This window comes from Malania oleifera, chromosome 10 (assembly GCF_029873635.1).
Source record: "Malania oleifera isolate guangnan ecotype guangnan chromosome 10, ASM2987363v1, whole genome shotgun sequence".
NCBI lineage: Eukaryota > Viridiplantae > Streptophyta > Magnoliopsida > Santalales > Ximeniaceae > Malania > Malania oleifera.
Genome location: NC_080426.1, coordinates 20,283,407 through 20,302,695, shown reverse-complemented (window position 1 = coordinate 20,302,695; position 19,289 = coordinate 20,283,407). Strand labels below are relative to the sequence as shown.

Sequence of the window (19,289 nt, the reverse complement as noted above, 5' to 3'; positions counted from 1 at the left end):
AAAAAAATATGTGGAAAATGAGCAGGTCGTGACACATGGCATGGATAACATCCTCAAGATAGTCATGAGTTACAGACGCGGATGTACTAGTTACCAAGGATACTCATGTGTTAGATGATGAAATGAAATTGAAAGTGAAAAGAAAGAGCGTGAGTTTAATAACATAAATAAATAAGGCAAAGTAAAACTCTCTATCTGAGGGCTTACTGAGTAAGGTGAATGTTTTGATAAGTATCAGTTGTAGCCGAACCCGAGTTAATCGGGTAAGGTTACAAACGATATCAGAGTTAAGGGGAGCTACATGTATGGATGTGTAGTCTCCCCTATCTTTGTGAATTTTCATTGATAAACATGGGTTGCATGTGAATGAGATTAAAAAAGGGAATTAAAGCTTTTAAAAGCTTATGTTGTATATCTATATGATTATAAATGCGAAATTGGTATATTTTTTTCAGAAGGTATTATCACTGAAATGAATATATGTTATGATATAATGAAACTCATATTGCCACATATTGTAAATAATTTATTCCGTCTTACTGAAATGTGTCTCACCCAAATATCTAAATATTTCAGAGAACCATGTCAGGTCTGGAGATAGAGCTCTGAGATAGAGGGGAGCTGATACCCTGATTTGACAGGGTGAGTATTTTTGAACTGGGGATGTATGTTCCCCCAAGAGTTTGATTGATTTTTAGGAGTATGTTGGATTTGTATATATGTATGGATGTTTAGTACTCTGCGTATTCGTATTTTGAATGGTTTATAAGTGACGACTTCCGCTGTTAGGGTTGTTTGCATGACAGTTTACCCGATATCCCACTTCGGGTTAGGTTATGTTGATACGGTATCAGAGATTCTGACGTGGCCGATATGATGGTTGAGCATATGTGAATATGTTTTATTTATATTGAAAAAAAATGGTATGAAAATTGGGGCGTCACATTTTCCATCTCAAATTCTTTGATATGATTAAAACATTCATCTTGCATTGTTAATATCCAATATGGATATGATGATGTCTTAAACTCTTATTTATTGGTATGTTGTCTTAACAACAAGTGTAAAAGTAATAAAATAAAGAGAAAACTTATTTATCCTTATATTTTTTTCCTTTATTAGATATTATTAAAAATGAAAGTTTATTTTATAATGACTAAAAAATAAGAAAAATTAAAAGGAAAATAAAGGAGCGTTTGGAAAGATAGATTTTATTTTAAATTTAAATTTAAATTTAAATATAATTTTATGTTATATTTTATTAAAATTCAGTATAATTTTAAGTTGAAGGCCTCTTCCTTGAAGTTTGTGGGGGCCCGGGGGGCTGCCCGAGCTGAAGCTGAGGTGGTGAGCTTAGCCACAAAAACAGAGTTGTCACTGTCACCAGCAGAGGGGGCACCCCTGCACCACACGAATCACAAACGCCCTCATGTGTAGTCCTACGCCATGACCATGGCCGCCACGAGCCTTCGTCACGAACTCCTCCTCCACGGGCCTCTATGCTATAATTACTCACGCCAGTTCGAACCCGACAGCCAGGGAAGCCTCCAGCCTGCGTCTTCTCCCTCCTTTACCCGTTACTTCCTCTCTTATCTTGTTGCGTTTCAATTCATTTTTCTGCACTGAAATTTGTCTTTTGCGTATACATTTCTCCTGTGCGGAAGAGAGTGTAGGTTTTGTAGACGGTCGGTGGTTTCAGTTAATTGAACAGAGCAGTGCTAAAAGCCGAAATTAATTTAATGGGTACGGAGTGGAAAAGTGGGCTGAAGGCGCTGAGGCCTATGGTGCACCTGCTGTTGCCTCTCTCCGTCCACTGGGTGGCTGAAGAGATGACTGTCTCCGTGCTGGTGGACGTAATCACCAGAGCTCTTTGTCCCGGCGGCTCCACCTGCTCCGAAGCCATCTATCTTAACGGCCTAGAACAAACGGTGCTTAACTCTCTCTCTCCCTCTCTCTCATGTTTTCATTTCAGGCTTCTGTTGCAGTGCTCGAGTACATCTCTGCGATCTATTGATTGGGTTTTTATTTCTTGATCTGTTTTCCCCCCAATTTTGAGAAATTTGGAGAAGTCGGTTTCTGCTCGAGACTTTGCAATTCTAATTTTTTTTTATATAAAATTATGAGGTTATTGTTGAGGAAGCCACTGTTTTCAAACAGAGATAAAATTATTAATTTAAGCTTACTTTTCTTGAGTTGATGCTGAGTGCTTTCCCACTAGTCGAGGACATTACTTTGTTTCATTGTCTATTCCTTACATGATTTCAATTTGATGGGTGAAAGGGTATATTTTATCAATCGCGTTTTCTTGTTGGTATATGAATATTTTATGAGTTGCAGAAAGTGTAAGAAAACTTTCAAGCCAGCTGTTCTTTTTATGAGTCTGAATTTTTAAAATCATTGACGCAGTAATCTCTTGCAAGAAATCAAAATTTGGTGATTATATTTGCATCTTTGACTCCTGGGTTTTAGTTCGTTGGTTTGTGTGTGTGTGTTTGTGTGTTTTTGCTTATCTATCTGTTTGGTTGCAGTGGTAACAGAGATGAGCAAAAATATTTTAATAAATCACTTAATAAAAGAGAGATCTGATTCTCTGTTTTTTGTCGTTTCAATTTAGATTGCACCGCTCAGTTCCGACAGTATATGCTAATGAGGACCACATGTAATAGACCCGGATTCAACAATTACTCAATCAGCATAGCACTCCACAGGGATTATTTGTGTTGGGAGAATCCTTCCTCTAATAGCATGTGTTGGGGTTTGAATTTTCCAAACCCAGCAGAGAAAAAAATTCCTATCACATGGGCAGATAATGTCATCCCATGATGCTGGTTTCCCTCTTAGGATCCATGTTTTAACTCACATTCCCAGAAAAAAGAAAACGTTCCCTTGCTTTAATAGATATAATCATTTAGGTGGGTGTATTGTGAGAATTATGATGAAATATTAATTAGTGGGATTTGGGAGAGTGTTTATATATTGGTAAAGAAATTGGGGAAATGAGAGATGTCGTGCTTTCCTTTTGAAATGTATTATATTCTTGACACCGTTGTTGTTATCCAGATGTCCTTTTCTAGTGACTATGATACGTGTAGATTTTTGTAGCACTGATTTTTGATTGATTGGTTTCATCTTAGATTTGGCTAGGCTTTAATTTTAGATGAGAAGAAATAGGGTTAATGATTTAACATTGTGATTATCAAGTTAATGGGCCCTGCTTTTTTTTTATTTCTTTTGAAATGTGGGGCAGGATATATGAATGAGCTTGTTCTTTTTGTCTTCATTCTTTCTCTCCCGTTCCTTTGCCCATACCTTTTTCCATTGACATGATATATATTAAAGTTGATTGTGGTTTTGAGAATAGAGATTTTACATCTGTATCAATATTTTTCACAAGCACATGCTCATTGTCTTTCTTTGGCTGGGGTTTTGCATCAGTTCTCAGGTTATCTTGGCCTTTGTTTTGGTACTTTTCTTGTATTTTTCTGCCACATGGGTTTTTAGTTTTTAGAACTTTTGTTACTATGGATTATTTTTTAGTTTGAGCTACGACATTGAGATGAAGTAATAATGAACAAATCAAGAAGAATAGAACAGATTACTCCTTTCAGAGAAATGTAGGATACTCCATATCTAATGGGTGAAAAGGGATATTTGATTAATATTGTTCATACAATCCACAAACGAATAGCTCTCCAAATGTGGAGGTAATGCTGTTTACAGCATGCCCTCCCCAGAGCCCCAGTATGTGGGAGCCTTGTGCATTGAGTGTTGGATTCATATCTTCTACAAATGACAAACAGCAGACTGGAAAACAAAAGGAGAGCTGACGAAGAAGATAATTTGGACATACAACAAAATGATGGATAGCAGAACTAGATAGTAGGATTAATTTGTGTTGGTTGAATGTTTTGAAGAGAGTGAGGGAAGACCAAGAGTAGGACAGAGACTGAGGTATTGAGATAAGACTAATTAATACACTTCTGATGAAAAATATGCTGTAAGCATTTCAATTTGATGTCTTCAAATGAGTTTGGTACATGGAATTGATGATGACGACAATTCTGATGCCTATGCTGCTGTTGATGAAGATTGAGTTTCCTCATTTTGTTATAATTTGGTTTTATCCGCTCATATTTCTGATTCTTTCCTATCAAGGTTTGATGAACACTCTCGCATGTAGGTTGTCGGAGTTTTCAAAATGGTGGTGCTTCCACTCCTAGGTCAGCTTGCAGACGAGCATGGGCGTAAACCGCTGCTCCTCCTTATCCTATCCACGACTATATTCCCTTTTGGTATGTTTTAAAATGATTATTTTTCATACTGTATAGCGACTCTATGCTACTGAATTTTGAGGAGATTCTCTGTAAAAAAAATCACTAGATTCTTAATGTTCTGATCACCAATTTCCTTGTTTCAGCTCTACTTGCTGTCAGGCAGACAAAGGAATTTGTGTATGCTTACTATGTCCTTCGTACAATTTCATATATTTTAAGCCAGGGCAGTATTTTCTGCATTTCTGTTGCCTATGCAGTAAGTGTTGTTCCTGTATTTTGCTGAATAAGAATTAGTACTGGGGTTTATTAGGCTTCATATATTCTCTTCCTCTAGTAGGCAGATGTTGTCGAGGAGAGTAAGAGAGCCGCAGCATTTAGTTGGATCACCGGCCTTTTTTCTGCTTCACATGTCTTAGGAAATGTGCTTGCTCGCTTTCTTCCTGAAAGCTACATTTTCAAGGCATGTCGGTAGTGTTATGATGATTCTCTATGTAATTTGTATTCTGTTGATTTTTTTTTTAACAAAAAAAAAGTTCTACTGAAGGGGCCTTTTGTTTCAGGTTTCAATAGCCCTTTTGATCTTTTGTCCTGTTTACATTAAGCTGTTTCTGGTTGAGACAGTTCAACCAGCTCCAAGGCAGGAGCAAGATACCCGTTGCCTAAATAAGGTTGTGAAGGTTTCCAAGGAGCGTTACAGCACCATGAGATATGCTGCAACTATAGTTTTTAGCAGGTACATTTGTTAAAAGCACATCTTCTCTGAATCTTTCATATACTTAATTCAATTAAAAATGTGTGTTTATATGTGTTTGGCCAAAATGCTCTGCCTTATTCTTCAGTCCAGCACTTAGAGACGTTGCTTTTGTTTTGTTCTTCTATGAGTTGGGAATGTCCGGCATCACCAATATCTTACTGGTATGTTACCTGTTAATCTGAAAAAGCCAAAACTTGTTTCCTTATAAGCATCATTAACATAGCAACTGATTTTGACAGTTCTTGCAAATTGGGGTGCTTGAAAAGAAGAATTCATGTAGGAAATTGTTTGTTTTCACAATGACAGTATGGTGCCATTTATGCATTCTGAGAATAAATTTTCTCCTAAACCCATTTTATCTTTGGAAAACCTGTCAACTGTGGAGAATTTTATTTTTTTAAAGATCCTTCCTAAAAATAAAATGCTTGTTCTATGTCTTCTCTTTTGAGAAGCAATTGATCCTTTTGAGATTTAGCCCCCAAGACCTGTTTTGGTGGGAAGCTCTCCTGGAATTTATTTTTAAAATGAACATGCATTAGGACACAGCCATAATATTATTGTTAGTGTATGTACTACTTGACGGTGACCCCTGTCAATGCCAAAAGTCCAGATGGTCTTGCAACGTTGAGTTCCATAGCATACTAATTCAATCTGTCCACATAATAATTTTGAAGTGATATGCGTGATTGAACAACAATATTCCACATATTTAATCTAATAACTTGATGCATGGACAAAATTCCCTTGCAGTATTATCTGAAGGCAGTTTTTGGTTTCACTAAAAATCAGTTATCAGAAATTCTGTTGATGGTGGGAATAGGCTCAATTGTTTCTCAGGTATTTAATTCTGGAGCTCTTCTTTTCCTGTTCTTTACTATAGGGAACCTGATGGATCTGTACCTGAAGAATGAATGATTGTCTCTGACTAAGTTCACTTTAATGAAGAGAAACCACATAAGCACAAGTTTCATGAATGTATGTTGTTAATCTTTTATTTTTCATGTCACTGATTTATTGTCTACTGTGAAGTTGGAAGAAAAAATAGGTAGGAACTTAATCTGTCTCGATTGTTTCACATGTTTAGTTAAATTTTTTTGTAAGGGTGTTTTAGTTCAACTTCGTTATGATATTCTGATATGTGGTCTGATTTGTAATTTAATTTGTGGCAAAAGCTTTCTTCACACTTCGAAGAACAGAAAATAGATGTTAAAAACAAAGGCATCCTCTCTTATGTGATTTTAGAAGTTGAGAGAACTGTACACAACAGTTCTCATGAAAATTGTTCTGGTTCAAAACCTTCTGTGTTATGTACTGAAATTATAACTGTCGTTAAGAGAGTTTAAGTTATATCTGTAATGTGTATTTTTGTGCTTTTCTAGATGTTGGTGCTTCCACTAGTCAATCCATTAGTTGGAGAAAAAGTTATTCTGTGTGCTGCCTTACTTGCATCAATAGCTTACGTAAGTTGCCTTGAGTAATACATTTTAATTACTGAATATTCATCCACTACAATTATAATCATTGACCAATGCTTTTCTGTACAGGCTTTGTTCTATGGCTTGGCCTGGGCATCTTGGGTATGTGTTTTTTATATACTAGATGGTTATATGAATGTTTAAAAATAGAAAACGAGAGAGATTGTCACACTTGCAAGTTGTGAGCGAGGTTTATGATGTACTTTAATGGTTTTTTTTTTAATTATGTTTTATTTTAGAAAACTAATTTACCTTTATAGTTAAGAATTAAAGTTAATTTTAGTCATGTACAAAATGCAGGTGCCATACCTAAGCGCATCATTTGGAGTCATCTATGTTCTTGTGAAACCTTCTGTGAGTAGTATTATGTTGAATCCCTGTTTCTATTCCTCCAGCAGTCGAATAGCAATAATGAATTTTTCTTCTCTCTTTTTCTCATTGATTTCTTCATATGACAGACTTATGCTATTATTTCAAAAGCTTCGAGCTCTATTAATCAGGTTTGTGCATCTGTTATCCTTTTGCTAGTAGCTCCAATTGACAAGTAGGGTTCTGAAATTTATCACGCTGTAATTTATGAATTTCCTTCCTCTGGGTGTTTCTAAAGTTTGATAGTGTATGCATGAAATTAGTCCTCGAGTTTAATCAACTAGGTTGAGAGGACTCTTATTCGTTCAACCAGGACAGTGACCATGAATAAGAGTCCTGAGAGTGTTTCTAAAACTTGATAGTGTATGCTTGAACTTCCATCTGTTGAGTTTAATCACCTACGTTTAATAAACTAGATACCCAAATTTGTCCCAGTTACCCCCACTTCTTTTTTCTCATTTTTTTATTATTACGAATTTTACTACTACTACTACTACTACTGCTACTACTATTATTATAAGAACTAATACTACTTTGAAAAAAACAGAAAAAAATCTTCTTTGAAAAAAAAAAACCTTAGAACACGAAAAAAAAAAAAAACAGAAAACAAGGAAAAAAACAGAGATATAAAATCAGAAAAAGAAGAAAAGAAAAAAAAAAGAAAGTAAAGGAAAAACAGGAGATGAACCAAACATAAGATTAAAACTCCAGAAGAATACAACAACAACAAAACCAAGCCTTAGTCCCGCTAGGTGAGGTCGGTTATTTGAATTATTTTCCGCCAATTTATGCGATCATGGACCATTTCTTTTGATAGATTTAGGGATATTAAATCCTTACTCACTATCTCCTCCCAAGTTATTTTAGGTCTACCCCTACCCCTTCTACTGCCCCCCATAGTAACTAACTCACTCTTCCTCACAGGTGCACTATGTAGCCTACGTTGCAAGTGTCCATACTATCTGAGTTGTCCCTCCCTTATCTTATCTTCTATAGGAGCTACACCTAACTTACCGCGAATATGTTCATTCCTTAATTTATCTTTTAATGTTATACCACTCATCCATCTAAGCATTCTCATCTCAGCAACTTTTACTTTTTGGACACACAATTACGCATGCACACACGCACACACATGGAAATGGTGCCTAATCGTTTAGCCCTCCAAATTATGGAGAAGAAGCCAATAGAAAGTTTCAAGGTGTTTTCTCATCGGTGGAACCATGTAAAAGTGTAGGAGCACATGTGCAACCCCCAATGTTGGATAGAGAAATGGTTGTTCCTTTCATCAATACTCGTCCCTTGTTATTATGAGGGATTGGTGGAGAACACGGCAACAAAATTTAAGAAGTTGGTCCTCTCAAGTGAGAGGATATATATAGTATCAAAGTGGGGGAAATTAGTGAACCCAACTCAGAAGGGTTTTGGAAAAGCAACACAAGGAAGAAGAAAGAAAGGAAGTTCAAACTATTGTTGGGCAATCATCTCAGGAAACCCATAAAGTGTTCTTTAATAAGCAACAAATGTCATAATCCTACCATCACAGCTCACTCAGTTTCTTCCCTTATGTCAACAATATGCCCCTGAGTTTCGAACATAATGCCATGTAGCCAATGGCTCCAATTGGGTTGCCCCAAAAGCCTTCTGTGTCAGATCTGATTTGAGTCACGAGGACCCCAGAAGGTAGATGCAATCAAGCAAGGAGACCTATGCAGTCTGCGTGACATATTTTGAATTGTGTTCTGCAGCTGGTGCAAAGTCAAGTCATCGTCCAGTGCCAATTCTGTTGTTCCAGCCACTGTATACCATGCAATATGATCCCAATGTCCATTGTGAATACCATGATGGAGCATTCGGGCACAATATAGAAAATTGCACTACATTCAAATGGAAAGCGAAAGCCATGAGAGACGCCAAACAACTAGACTCCTATCTTCAAAAGGAGCCTAATGTTAGCGGAAACTGCCAAACCTCAAAAAAGATGGCAGCAAAATTTATCAACAACATAGCCCTGAGTTTAAACATTATGCCATGTAGCCAATCAATTGGGTTGCCCCCAAAGCCTTCCATAGTGAGTCTGATTCTATCACAAGGGCCCCAAAAAGGAGAAGCAATCAGGAAAAGAGACCTATGCAGCCTGTATGACATATCCTGGAGCTGGTGCAGAGTCAAGTTATTGTTCCAGTGCCAATGCTGTTAACCGAACAATTGTATACCATGCAAGACGATCCCAATGCCTGTTGTGAATACCATGATGTGGCGGTCAGCACAAGATAGAAAATTGCACAACATTCAAATGGAAAGTGAAATTCATTAGTTCCAAACAACTAGAGACTCCTCATTTCTACAAAAAGAAGCCAAAGCTTCCAAACCGTTAAATGATATCAGCAAAATGTATCGACAATGTAGTAGATGAAAGATGGGGCGACGTCTAAGAAGTTAATACTTTGATGAATGCAATTTACAATACCCTGGTCACAACTTAGCGATTCGGCCAAATGCGTTTACCACCCACTATGGATATGCTATAGTGCTCCTCTGAAGAAAGATGTGAATTTTCATATAGGAACGTTGGGACACTCCACAAAAACTGGCGAAGAGCTTAGAAAGAAGATCCAAGCCCTGGTAAGCTCATACGTAACAAAATTTTTTGGGAATGAGTTCTAAGGGGCTTAAAAGAAACAAGATGCTGCCAATGTCGCTGCATCAATTGCAAATTTTAAAGCAATTAATTAAGGGCACCAAAATAGCCAAGCAGGATTGGAAATTTTGGATTGTGACAGCGTACAATCCTCCAAAAAAGCGATAAAGCTATCCCTTGGAAGTCAATGTATTGTGCAAAGATACCAATGCGCAGTGGAAACACAAATCGATCGGATCGTGCAATGCAGCAACAAACGATGAATAGTATATAGAAACACAATCACACAGGTAATTATCAAAGTCATAAAACACACGACACAAGAATTTACGTGGTTCGGCAATGTGCCTACTTTCACGGGAGCAAGCGGCTGAATTTTCACTATCAATCAACAAACAAGGGTTACAATAATGTTTATATACCAACCCTATGCGCACAAAAGGCTTAGAAAGTTCCCTAAGTACCCTTGTAGCAATCCCCAGAGGAAAATCCTCCGAAATCCCTAACCTTCTTATCTTCCCAATTCAAAATTCAAAATTAGCGCCGAACAAAACCGTCAACGGTTTTAGCGGTTTCATACCGAGACTAAGATATGAAGACTAAAATCGTCGATGGTTATCTCCTGAGGCTAAATTGTCGACCAAACTGTCAACAATTTCTTCTCGCAGCTCAACGTCCTTGTTCTTGATCACAATGCTTTCCTTGTGCATGCGTTCCACTCAATATGAGCCACAGACTCCGACAATCTCCACCTTGGCGAATATTCACCCCGTATGAGAAATATGAAAGCATAACCCGCAGCTTCCCCTAGGACAGTAGGTTGGGACGCCTCCCATCTAGCAACTGGGGATGTTGTTCAAGTCCAACGAATGCTTGAACTTGTCCGTTGTAATAGGCTTTGTCAACATATCAGCTGCATTCTCCAACGTGTGAACTTTCTCAAGTAGTAGTTCACCAGAAGCAACTAGTTCCTTGATTCTATGAAATTGCACATCTATGTGCTTGGTTCTCGCATAAAACACTTGGTTCTTCGCCAAATAGATGACACTCCGACCATCACAATGCAGCTGAACTCCACCTTGCTGAATACCCAGCTCCTTGACTAATCCTGGAAGCCACAACGCTTCCTTGGCAGCCTCAGCCACTGCCATGTAGTCCGATTCAGTAGTAGATAAAGTAACAAGTAACTGCACCATAGATCTATAACAAATAGGCCCTCCCACAAGAGTGAATACGTACCCTATGGTAGACCTTCTGTTATTCAGGTCCACTGTATAGTCAGCATCTACATATCTTACTACTGAAGGATCACCCTGTTGTCTGCTGAACATAATGCCATAGTTTGTAGTACCCCTTAAGTACCTGAAGATCCACTTGATTGCATCCCAATGCTGTCGACCTGGATTCGAAAAGAACTTGCTCACCACACTGGCAGCTTATGTCAGGTCTGTTCTTGTACATACCATAGCATACATTAAACACCTCACTGCACTGGCATAGGGAACCTTTGACATGTCATGAACGTCATTGTCCGTCTTTGGGCACTAGGCAGTAGAAAACCTAAAGTGATTCGCTAACGGTGTACTCTCCGATTTTGCATTAACCATGCTAAACTTCTCCAACACCTTCTGCACATAACTGTCCTGAGATAATCACAATCTCCCTGAAGTTCTTTCCTTGAGAATATCCATCCCAAGAATCTTCTTGCCTACACCCAAATCTTTCATGTCAAACTCTTTATGTAACAGAGTTTTCAACTGATTTACCTTAGTCATATCATTTGCGGCAATCAGCATGTCATCAACATAAAGTAACAGAAAAATGAGTGAACCGTCCTCAAAACTCTTTACATATACACAACAATCATACTCACACTTCTTGTAGCCAATACAGATCATGTAGGAGTCAAAGCATTTGTACCACTGCCTCGGAGATTGCTTTAGCCTGTAAAGTGATTTTTTCAGTTTACAAACCAAGTGCTCCTGTCCAGGTTGACTAAACTCTTATGGCAGTACCATGTAAATTAGCTCCTTTGAATCACCATGGAGGAACGCTGTCTTTACGTCCATCTGCTCCCAATGCATGTCGTAATGCGCCACCAATCCCAACACTACCTTGATGGAAGTATGTTTGACCAAAGGGGAGAAGATCTCATCATAATGAGCCCCTTTCCTCCGTGAGTAACCCTTTATCACTAACTGAGCCTTGAACTTCTCTCATTCTTTTTCTAAAACCGCTTCTTTCTTTCTATACACCCACTTGCATACTATTGCCCTTTTCCTTGCTATAAGCTCCACCAACTTCCACGCATGGTTCTTATGTAGTGATTCCATCTCCTCCACCATAGCACCCATCCATCTACTTTTCTCTTGACTGTGCACCGCCTTTTGAAAAAGTAGTAGGATCTTTGCTGCTAGTGATAAGTGCATAAAACACCAGATCATCAAATTCGTACCTGGGTGGTGGCCTGATAGTGCGTTTGGACTTGTCTATAGCTATGCTACGTTGCTGCTAGTCTCCTGAGCCAGAACTCCCTGCGTTTGGACCATTGTCATCTCCTCCTTGAGTTTCTAACTTCAACTGCACCACATGCTCATTACTGCTGCAGTTTTCTGACACCTGTTTCTCCTCTTCTTCCTAAGTACGCCGCAACATGGTTTTCTCATTGAAAACCACGCCTCTACTAATCATCATCTTGTTTGCCTTCGGATCCCACAATTTGAACTCTTTCACCCTTTTTTGATACCCTAGAAAAATGCACCGTCTAGACTTTGCCTCAAGTTTTGATCTCCCCTCACTAAGAGCGTGCATATAGATTGGACATCCAAATACTCTCAAACCAGAGTAGTTTACCTCGATGTCTGTACACACCTCCTCTGCAACTTTCCCATCTAGTGCTGCTTTTGGTGATCTGTTAGTTAGGAAACACGCCATATTTTCTGCCTCTGCCTAGAAGTTCTTAGCGAGCCTTGCATTTAACCTAAGACATTGAACCCTTTCAGCTATGGTTTGGTTCATCCTTTCTGTCACACCATTTTGTTGTGGTGTCTTGCGTATTGTGAAATGTCTCATAATGCTATGCTGCTATCTCAACTCCATAAACCTCGTATTTGTGTACTCTGTTCCATTGTCTGTCCTGAGGCATTTAATCTTCCTCCCGGTTTGGTTTTCCACCTTAGTTTTCCATAATTTAAACTTGACAAATGTCTCTGACTTGTGTCGCATGAAGTACGCCCAGACCTTTCGTGAGTAATGATCAATGAAACTCACGAAGTACATATGCCCCCCTTGTGATACTACTCTCACCGGTCCCCAAACATCTGAATGAATGTAGTCAAGGATTCCCTCCATCTTGTGCATGGCTGCCTATTGTACCCTATTCTGTTTCCCAAGCACACAGTATGTGCAGAAATCCAACTTACATGATTTGACCCCCTTCAAAAGATTTCTCTTATGAAGCTCCATCATTCCACGTTCACCCATATGCCCTAACCATATATGCCACAAGACTACTATCCGACTCAGACTCTGCAGTTGCAGCTCCACCTACAACTGTGGTGCCTAGCATTATATAAATATTCCTTGGTACTTTCTGCCCATTCATTACTATTAGAACTCCCTTACTCAACTTCATTGCCTTACTTTTAGACTTGTAACTAAACCTGTTACAATCTAAAGTGTCTAATGAAATCAAATCCGAAAATTTGCATGAAGCATCATTCCCCATTAGAACAAAACCAGAATTTACCAACCTGTAAGTAGTGAACCAGTCTTTGTTAGAAGTCATGTGATAAGAGCATGCTGAATCTAAGATCCAAGAATCCATGAGACCATCTGAACCAGATGAAACCGAGAACATATTACCATCATCGCTCCCTGAGTCTCATTCTTCCACTACATTCGCTGATTTTAATGAACCATATTTATTTTCTGCATTACCCTTCTTCCTCTCTGGACAATCCTGTTTTATTTGCCCATTTTTCCCGCACTTAAAACATTGTACGTCCTTCCTTTTCCTGGAATTGGACTGAGCCTTATTGTTACTCGCTCCGCTCTGGAACTTGCTTCTTCCACAATCTTGGTTACCCTTCACCACAAGCCCTTCACCATGTGAATTCTCATCGCTGGTCTTCTTCCTCTGGTGAAAGGCCGAGAGAGCACTTGTGATATCCTCCAACTTCAGAGTTTCTTTCCCCTATGTCAGAGTCGTGACCAGATTTTCATACATAGGAGACATAGGTAGGGAATTCAACAGCATCAATGCCTTGTCTTTGTCCCCGAACTTCACATCAACCCGATTCAGATCACTTATAATCTGATTGAATACGTTGATGTGTTGATTCAGATCTGAACCCTCTGCCATCTTAAGCCCATATAGTTTTTGCTTAAGATACAAGTTGTTCGTCAATGACTTGCACATATATAGGCTCTCTAGTTTGAGCTAAACTGCGGTCGGCGATTCCTTTATCCATGACATGATGCATCATGTCATCTGCCAGACAAAGCCTGATAATTGCCACAGCCTTTGTTTCCAATTCCTTCAAACTCATGTCATCCATGCCTTTCTGGCTGCCTCCCGCATAATACCTTCACCATACCTTGATGCACCAACAAGTCCTTAATCCTCCTCTGCCAAAGTCCGAAGTTTCCCTATCCATCAAACTTGACAACATCGAACTTTGCAGAAGAAATCCCAGCCATTGCAACCAATAGCTCTAATACCAATTTGTTGTGCAAAGATACCAATGCGCAACGGAAACACAAATCGATTGGATCGTGCAATGCAGTAACCAATGATGAATAATATATGGAAACACAATCACACACAGGTACAATCACACACAGGTAATTATCAAAGCAATAAAACACGCGAGACAACAATTTACGTGGTTTGGCAATGTGCCTACGTCCACGGGAGCAAGCGGCTGAATTTTCACTATCAATCAACAAACAAGGGTTACAATAATGTTTATATACTAACCCTATGCGTACAAAAGACTTAGAAAGTTCCCCGAGTACCCTTGTAGCAATCCTCGGAGGAAAATCCTTTGAAATCCCCAACTTGCTTATCTTCCCGATTTAAAATTCGACATCAGCGCCGAACAAGACCTTCGACGATTTCAGCTAGACGATTTCATACTGAGATTGAAATATGAAGACTGAAACCGTCGACGATTTCAGGAAAACTGTCGACCAAACCATCGAACAAACTATCGACGGTTTCTTCCTGCAGCCCAGCTTCCTTGTTCTTGCTCACCATGCTTTCCTTGTGCATGCGTTTCACTCAATATGAGCCACAAACTCCAACACAATGCGAAGTGAAATAGGAGAACCCCACCAAATGAGAACCTAACAAATGCTTCAATGGATTGAGGATGTTCTGCTCTCAAGAATATGATGTTTGTCGCTGCTATTCCCAAACCATTTTCTCATAAAAATATAAAGGGTTTCCCTGGGCCACAGGGTTCCTTGCTTTGCGAGGGTAAGGGGAAGTTCGTCACATTGTACACAACCTTACCCCTGCTTTTATGCAGAGAGATTGTTTTGTTAGACTCAAAACACGTGACCAATCGGCCACAAAGAATTGAGCAAACCAAGTTCATCTATATGGGAGTGAGGATTAAAAACCAACATCCCACTTCCCACTTTTTATGTCCCATTATTCTGCTAGTTTAAAAACTAAGGAGAAGGACAGGGGTTGCTAGTTAAAAAAAGCGATAACTGTAAATTCAGAATTAAAGAATTCAGAATGAAAGGGCTGAGTTTGATCGTTAAGACTAGGTAACCAATTCCCTGTCTTCTTATGGTCCTCAAAACACAATTATGTTCCTTTTAAACACAAAAATGATTGGTGTTTATCAAGTATTTAAATGTTGGTTCATCTCATCTTCCATTTAGTGCTTCTTGTCAGATGAATAAGGATCCCTACAATCAGGAGTTTCCTAGGGGCTGTCAGTACAGATCCTTGAGTAGTGCTCTGTTGTATTCATTAAAAGTGCGAGAAAATGAAGTATTTGAATTAACTATTATAGAATGCAGCCACGAATTATCTTTATATTAGCCATCCCTTTAAATATTGATTTGTCTTATTATGACCAGCACTCTTGGTTGAATGAATAGAAGTCCTCTCACTTAAGGAGCATCACTTGGCCATCACTGTGACACCATCAGAGAGACACTGTCATTGGATTTATTGATTAGAGTTTACCGTGATGACTATGCTTGGGAGATAGTATATATTTAAGAAGCAAGCATATACTAAAACATGGAAAAGAGAAAACATTATTCTAAGAAGAAACTATATATATATATTTGGGGGTTGGGTGGTTCAAACTGAACAGTAGTCCCCATTAGGGTTTTTGGTCCTTAGCAATAATAGAGGCTTTCCACTGCATAAGCCTCCAAAGTCCAACCATCATAGAACTTAGCAAAGCTCAACCATTACATCTAAAGGAGGCCTCCCTAACACTTTTAGGATGACCTCTTTGCTTTGGTCTTGAATTACTCATGCTTAGATCGACCTTTTTGGCATTTCCAGTGCTGCCCACCTAACCTAAAGGGTATCTTATTGTTTTCTCATACATTCGAGGTTTTAGATTATATTTAGGAAATTCTGAGAATTTGTTGAGTTTTAGCAGGTTGCCTGACACTTCCAGGGCATCCTTTATCTCCTGTCCTTCCCAACACTTCGAGGATGGCTTCAACTTTTAAACTTTTGAGTTTTAGTTTGGAAATCGTTTTGGCAGGACTATCGGCACCTTTGGAATCCCCTGTTGTATTTTAGGGTCCTCTGGGCCTTTGGCATTTTTGGGACGACCTGAATTTTCAAAATTTTGTTTCCAAAATTTCAAGATTATCCTGTAAATTTTAAAATTTTTCTGAATTTCTAAATTCGTTTTCTAATTTAAGGATTATTTTATAGGGGTGCGAAGGTCCTGCATTTCTGCAATAGAAGGGTGGGGAGGGAGTGAACTTACAAAAGAGCGGGGCTGACTGAAGAGGGTGCAACCTTAATAATGGCAGGCAGAGAGAGAGAGAGAGGCTTCCTCGTTGCGCCAGGGGGGTGGGGGGGGGGGAGAGAGAGAGAGAGGGGGGGGGGGGAGAGAGAGAGAGAGAGGGGGGGGGGGGGGGTGCTATAATGCTGGTTGAAGATGAAGCAGGGTGGTGCGTGGTGCTTGGTCATGGGTGTGCTGAAGATGGAGGAGGAAGATGGGGGTGGTGTTGCTTTGGTCTACTTGTTGTCATGAACCTGAGAGGTGGTGGAAGGTGGTTCTGGAACCAGGGAGGGGGTTCTAGTGGTGGTGTGGACAAATGAGAGGCAGGTTAAGGGAGGTAGCTTGGCTGGTGATGGGGGATCTGTGGCCCTAGCAGTGGGGGTGTGCAGTTGGTATGGTTTTGTGTGGCCGTGAGGGGTGGATCCTGGTATAGGTGGAATGGAAGTTGTAGGAGGGATGGTTTGAGGAGGAGGGGGGGGGGGGGGGGGTTGGCCTTGAAGTTTATAGCTGCATTTGTATGAAACTGATGAATCCTTCAGCTCAGTTGTGTTTTTTTCAAATGTGGTCATGTTAATGTGCGTGTGTGCACAGCACGCATTCTTCTTGTTGCTGTATAGGCTTAACACCCCTTCCTCCCCCCCCCCCCCTTCCACACACACAGCTGGTTTTGTTAATGTATTTATTATAATATTTATCTGTGCATATTTGTGTATTTTTCCTGTTGTCCTATGGGCTTAACACACAATGCACTGGGGTAACATCCTGAAAAAAAATCATTTTTCATGGCATAATTGTGTATCTATTTCCTTATTACAGGGAAAAGCGCAAGGATTTATTGCTGGTGTACAGTCAATTGCAAGTTTGTTATCGCCGATTGCAATGAGCCCCTTGACTTGTGAGTGTTGGCTACGCGATCATCTTTTAATTACATGATTGCTTCAAACCTTAGAATTATGTTCCTGACTAGTTTTGCCCTGGTGTTGTTGCAGCATGGTTCTTATCTACTGATGCTCCATTCAACTGCAAAGGTTTCAGTATTCTATGTGCATCTGTGTGCATGGTAAGTACATTCTCCTGCACTATGTATACCTCTTTTATCTGTCTCTCTTTACCAAAAGACAAACCCTTAACTTCAAACTTTTCAATAATCTCAGATGGTTTCTTTGTGCTTTGCTTGCCTGTTAAAACCACAAGTGCTCCCTAAGGAAGGCTTAGAGGATATCAATGAAGATGTTGAAGCACCACTTCTATCATAGCAGCTGATGATGCATGGCCCTCTTCAAGGACACGATGATTTGAACTGTAACTATATTTGGGAGCATGAAGGTCAAGCCTTTGAGTTTAGGCTTATGTGAACCTGGATGAAATTGCAGCACCATACCGGTTCGAATTTCATGTTCTCAAATGTAGCATATAAACTTTGGCATTCATCCATTGATTCACGTAATGTTGTAAAAATGAGTGTACATGCATCTTGAGCATACAGTTGTCCTTCTTTAGGCCAAAAGACGTAGGATGCTTTTATGATAAAAGTTATTGGAGAGATTTTTTGTGTCCCCCTTAATTGTTGGAATCAAGGGTTATTCTAGGTGTTAATGTTTGATAAATAATTTTTACTTGTCTTTTTGTCCATGATCAGTCTTTGCCCAAAACTTCTCCTTTGGGTTTTAATGTGTCTTTAATGTTGCCCAATTTAATTTATTTTTATAGTATTTTTATTCATGACAAGAAAATTACGGGATGACGACTTTTTGAGATCAGTTCATTTTTTCAAGAACCTAAAATATACAATACTCTGCGTTTACTACAACATTCATCAAAACTTCAAAAAATCCTAAATTTAAAAGTTACCAAATCTCATAAGTCTACTTTATCAGATTCTACAACTTAAAACATATATAAATTTTTATTTGAAATTTAACTTGCACTAACTATCATTCAATAAAATCAATAGGCCAACTTGCATTCAACAAAAATCGCACTCATGTAAACCAAGTAATGTTATCATCAACATTTGCTGATACATGGTAATTTGTTTCTTTACTTTTTCCCATCAACATTTTTTTTTTCTCCTCAAGTAATATAGATGCGTTTGTTTGTTTGTAAATAAATAAATAAATAAATAATATGTATATATATATATATATATATATATATATATATATATATATATATATATATATATATTCAAATGGATGATTTGGGCCTAACACAAGGGAGGAACAAATTCTTGGCTTATGGTGTCAAGGTAGTGTTGTCACCTTCTTGTGGTATAACTAATCTTTTTAAGAGTGAATGTTTGGAAAGGAATATATGATAATGGAGGCATCTAAGTTCAAGTGTGATGGGAGGGATTTGTTTGGAACTCGGAAAATGTGATAGAAAGGAAATGAAAATATAAATGAATTAACTTTTTTTTTTTTTTTTTTTATATTTCGTTATCAAGAAAATTAAGAAGAAAATAAAATGAAGAAAATTAGTGAATAAATTTTTAATTTTACACATGATTAATATATATTTTAAAAAATTTAATCATATTGAAATAAATTTTTTATTTTAACACTATTTGCACGTAACTATCCTCCTAAAGAATTAGATATAGGTTAAAGAAAGAAGGTGGTTTTGAATTTTTCAAAATTAATAATTTAAGTGTGATATTACTTATTAACCTTATCACTCATAAAATACGAAAGCTATTATAAGATCTTTATGAACAAAATACACTAATCTTTTTTGAGATTTCAAAAATTATAGAAATCTCCTCTAAAGTTTCAAGAATTC

General features: G+C 38.4%; 1 protein-coding gene across 1 annotated transcript; it reads left to right on the top strand.

The window, feature by feature from the left end:
* The first annotated feature begins 1,320 nt into the window (after nt 1-1,320).
* On the top strand, nt 1,321-18,140 carry LOC131165733 (uncharacterized). Its single transcript, XM_058123754.1, has 14 exons — nt 1,321-1,928; nt 4,181-4,292; nt 4,418-4,530; nt 4,612-4,734; nt 4,835-5,007; nt 5,114-5,189; nt 5,779-5,865; nt 6,408-6,488; nt 6,573-6,605; nt 6,804-6,857; nt 6,962-7,003; nt 17,325-17,403; nt 17,498-17,568; nt 17,663-18,140. The coding sequence occupies exons 1-14, from the start codon at nt 1,740-1,742 to the stop codon at nt 17,762-17,764; spliced, it is 1,335 nt and encodes a 444-aa protein (XP_057979737.1). The 5' UTR covers nt 1,321-1,739; the 3' UTR covers nt 17,765-18,140.
* Nucleotides 18,141-19,289: the final 1,149 nt, after the last annotated feature.

Excerpts from the sequence above, each read along its gene's own strand:
- LOC131165733 (XM_058123754.1), top strand. The coding sequence starts at position 1,740 with ATGGGTACGGAGTGGAAAAGTGGGCTGAAGGCGCTGAGGCCTATGGTG. Across the intron at positions 5,190-5,778 it reads GCATCACCAATATCTTACTG|TATTATCTGAAGGCAGTTTT; the intron begins GTATGTTACCTG and ends ATTCCCTTGCAG. Across the intron at positions 17,404-17,497 it reads TGCAATGAGCCCCTTGACTT|CATGGTTCTTATCTACTGAT; the intron begins GTGAGTGTTGGC and ends GTGTTGTTGCAG.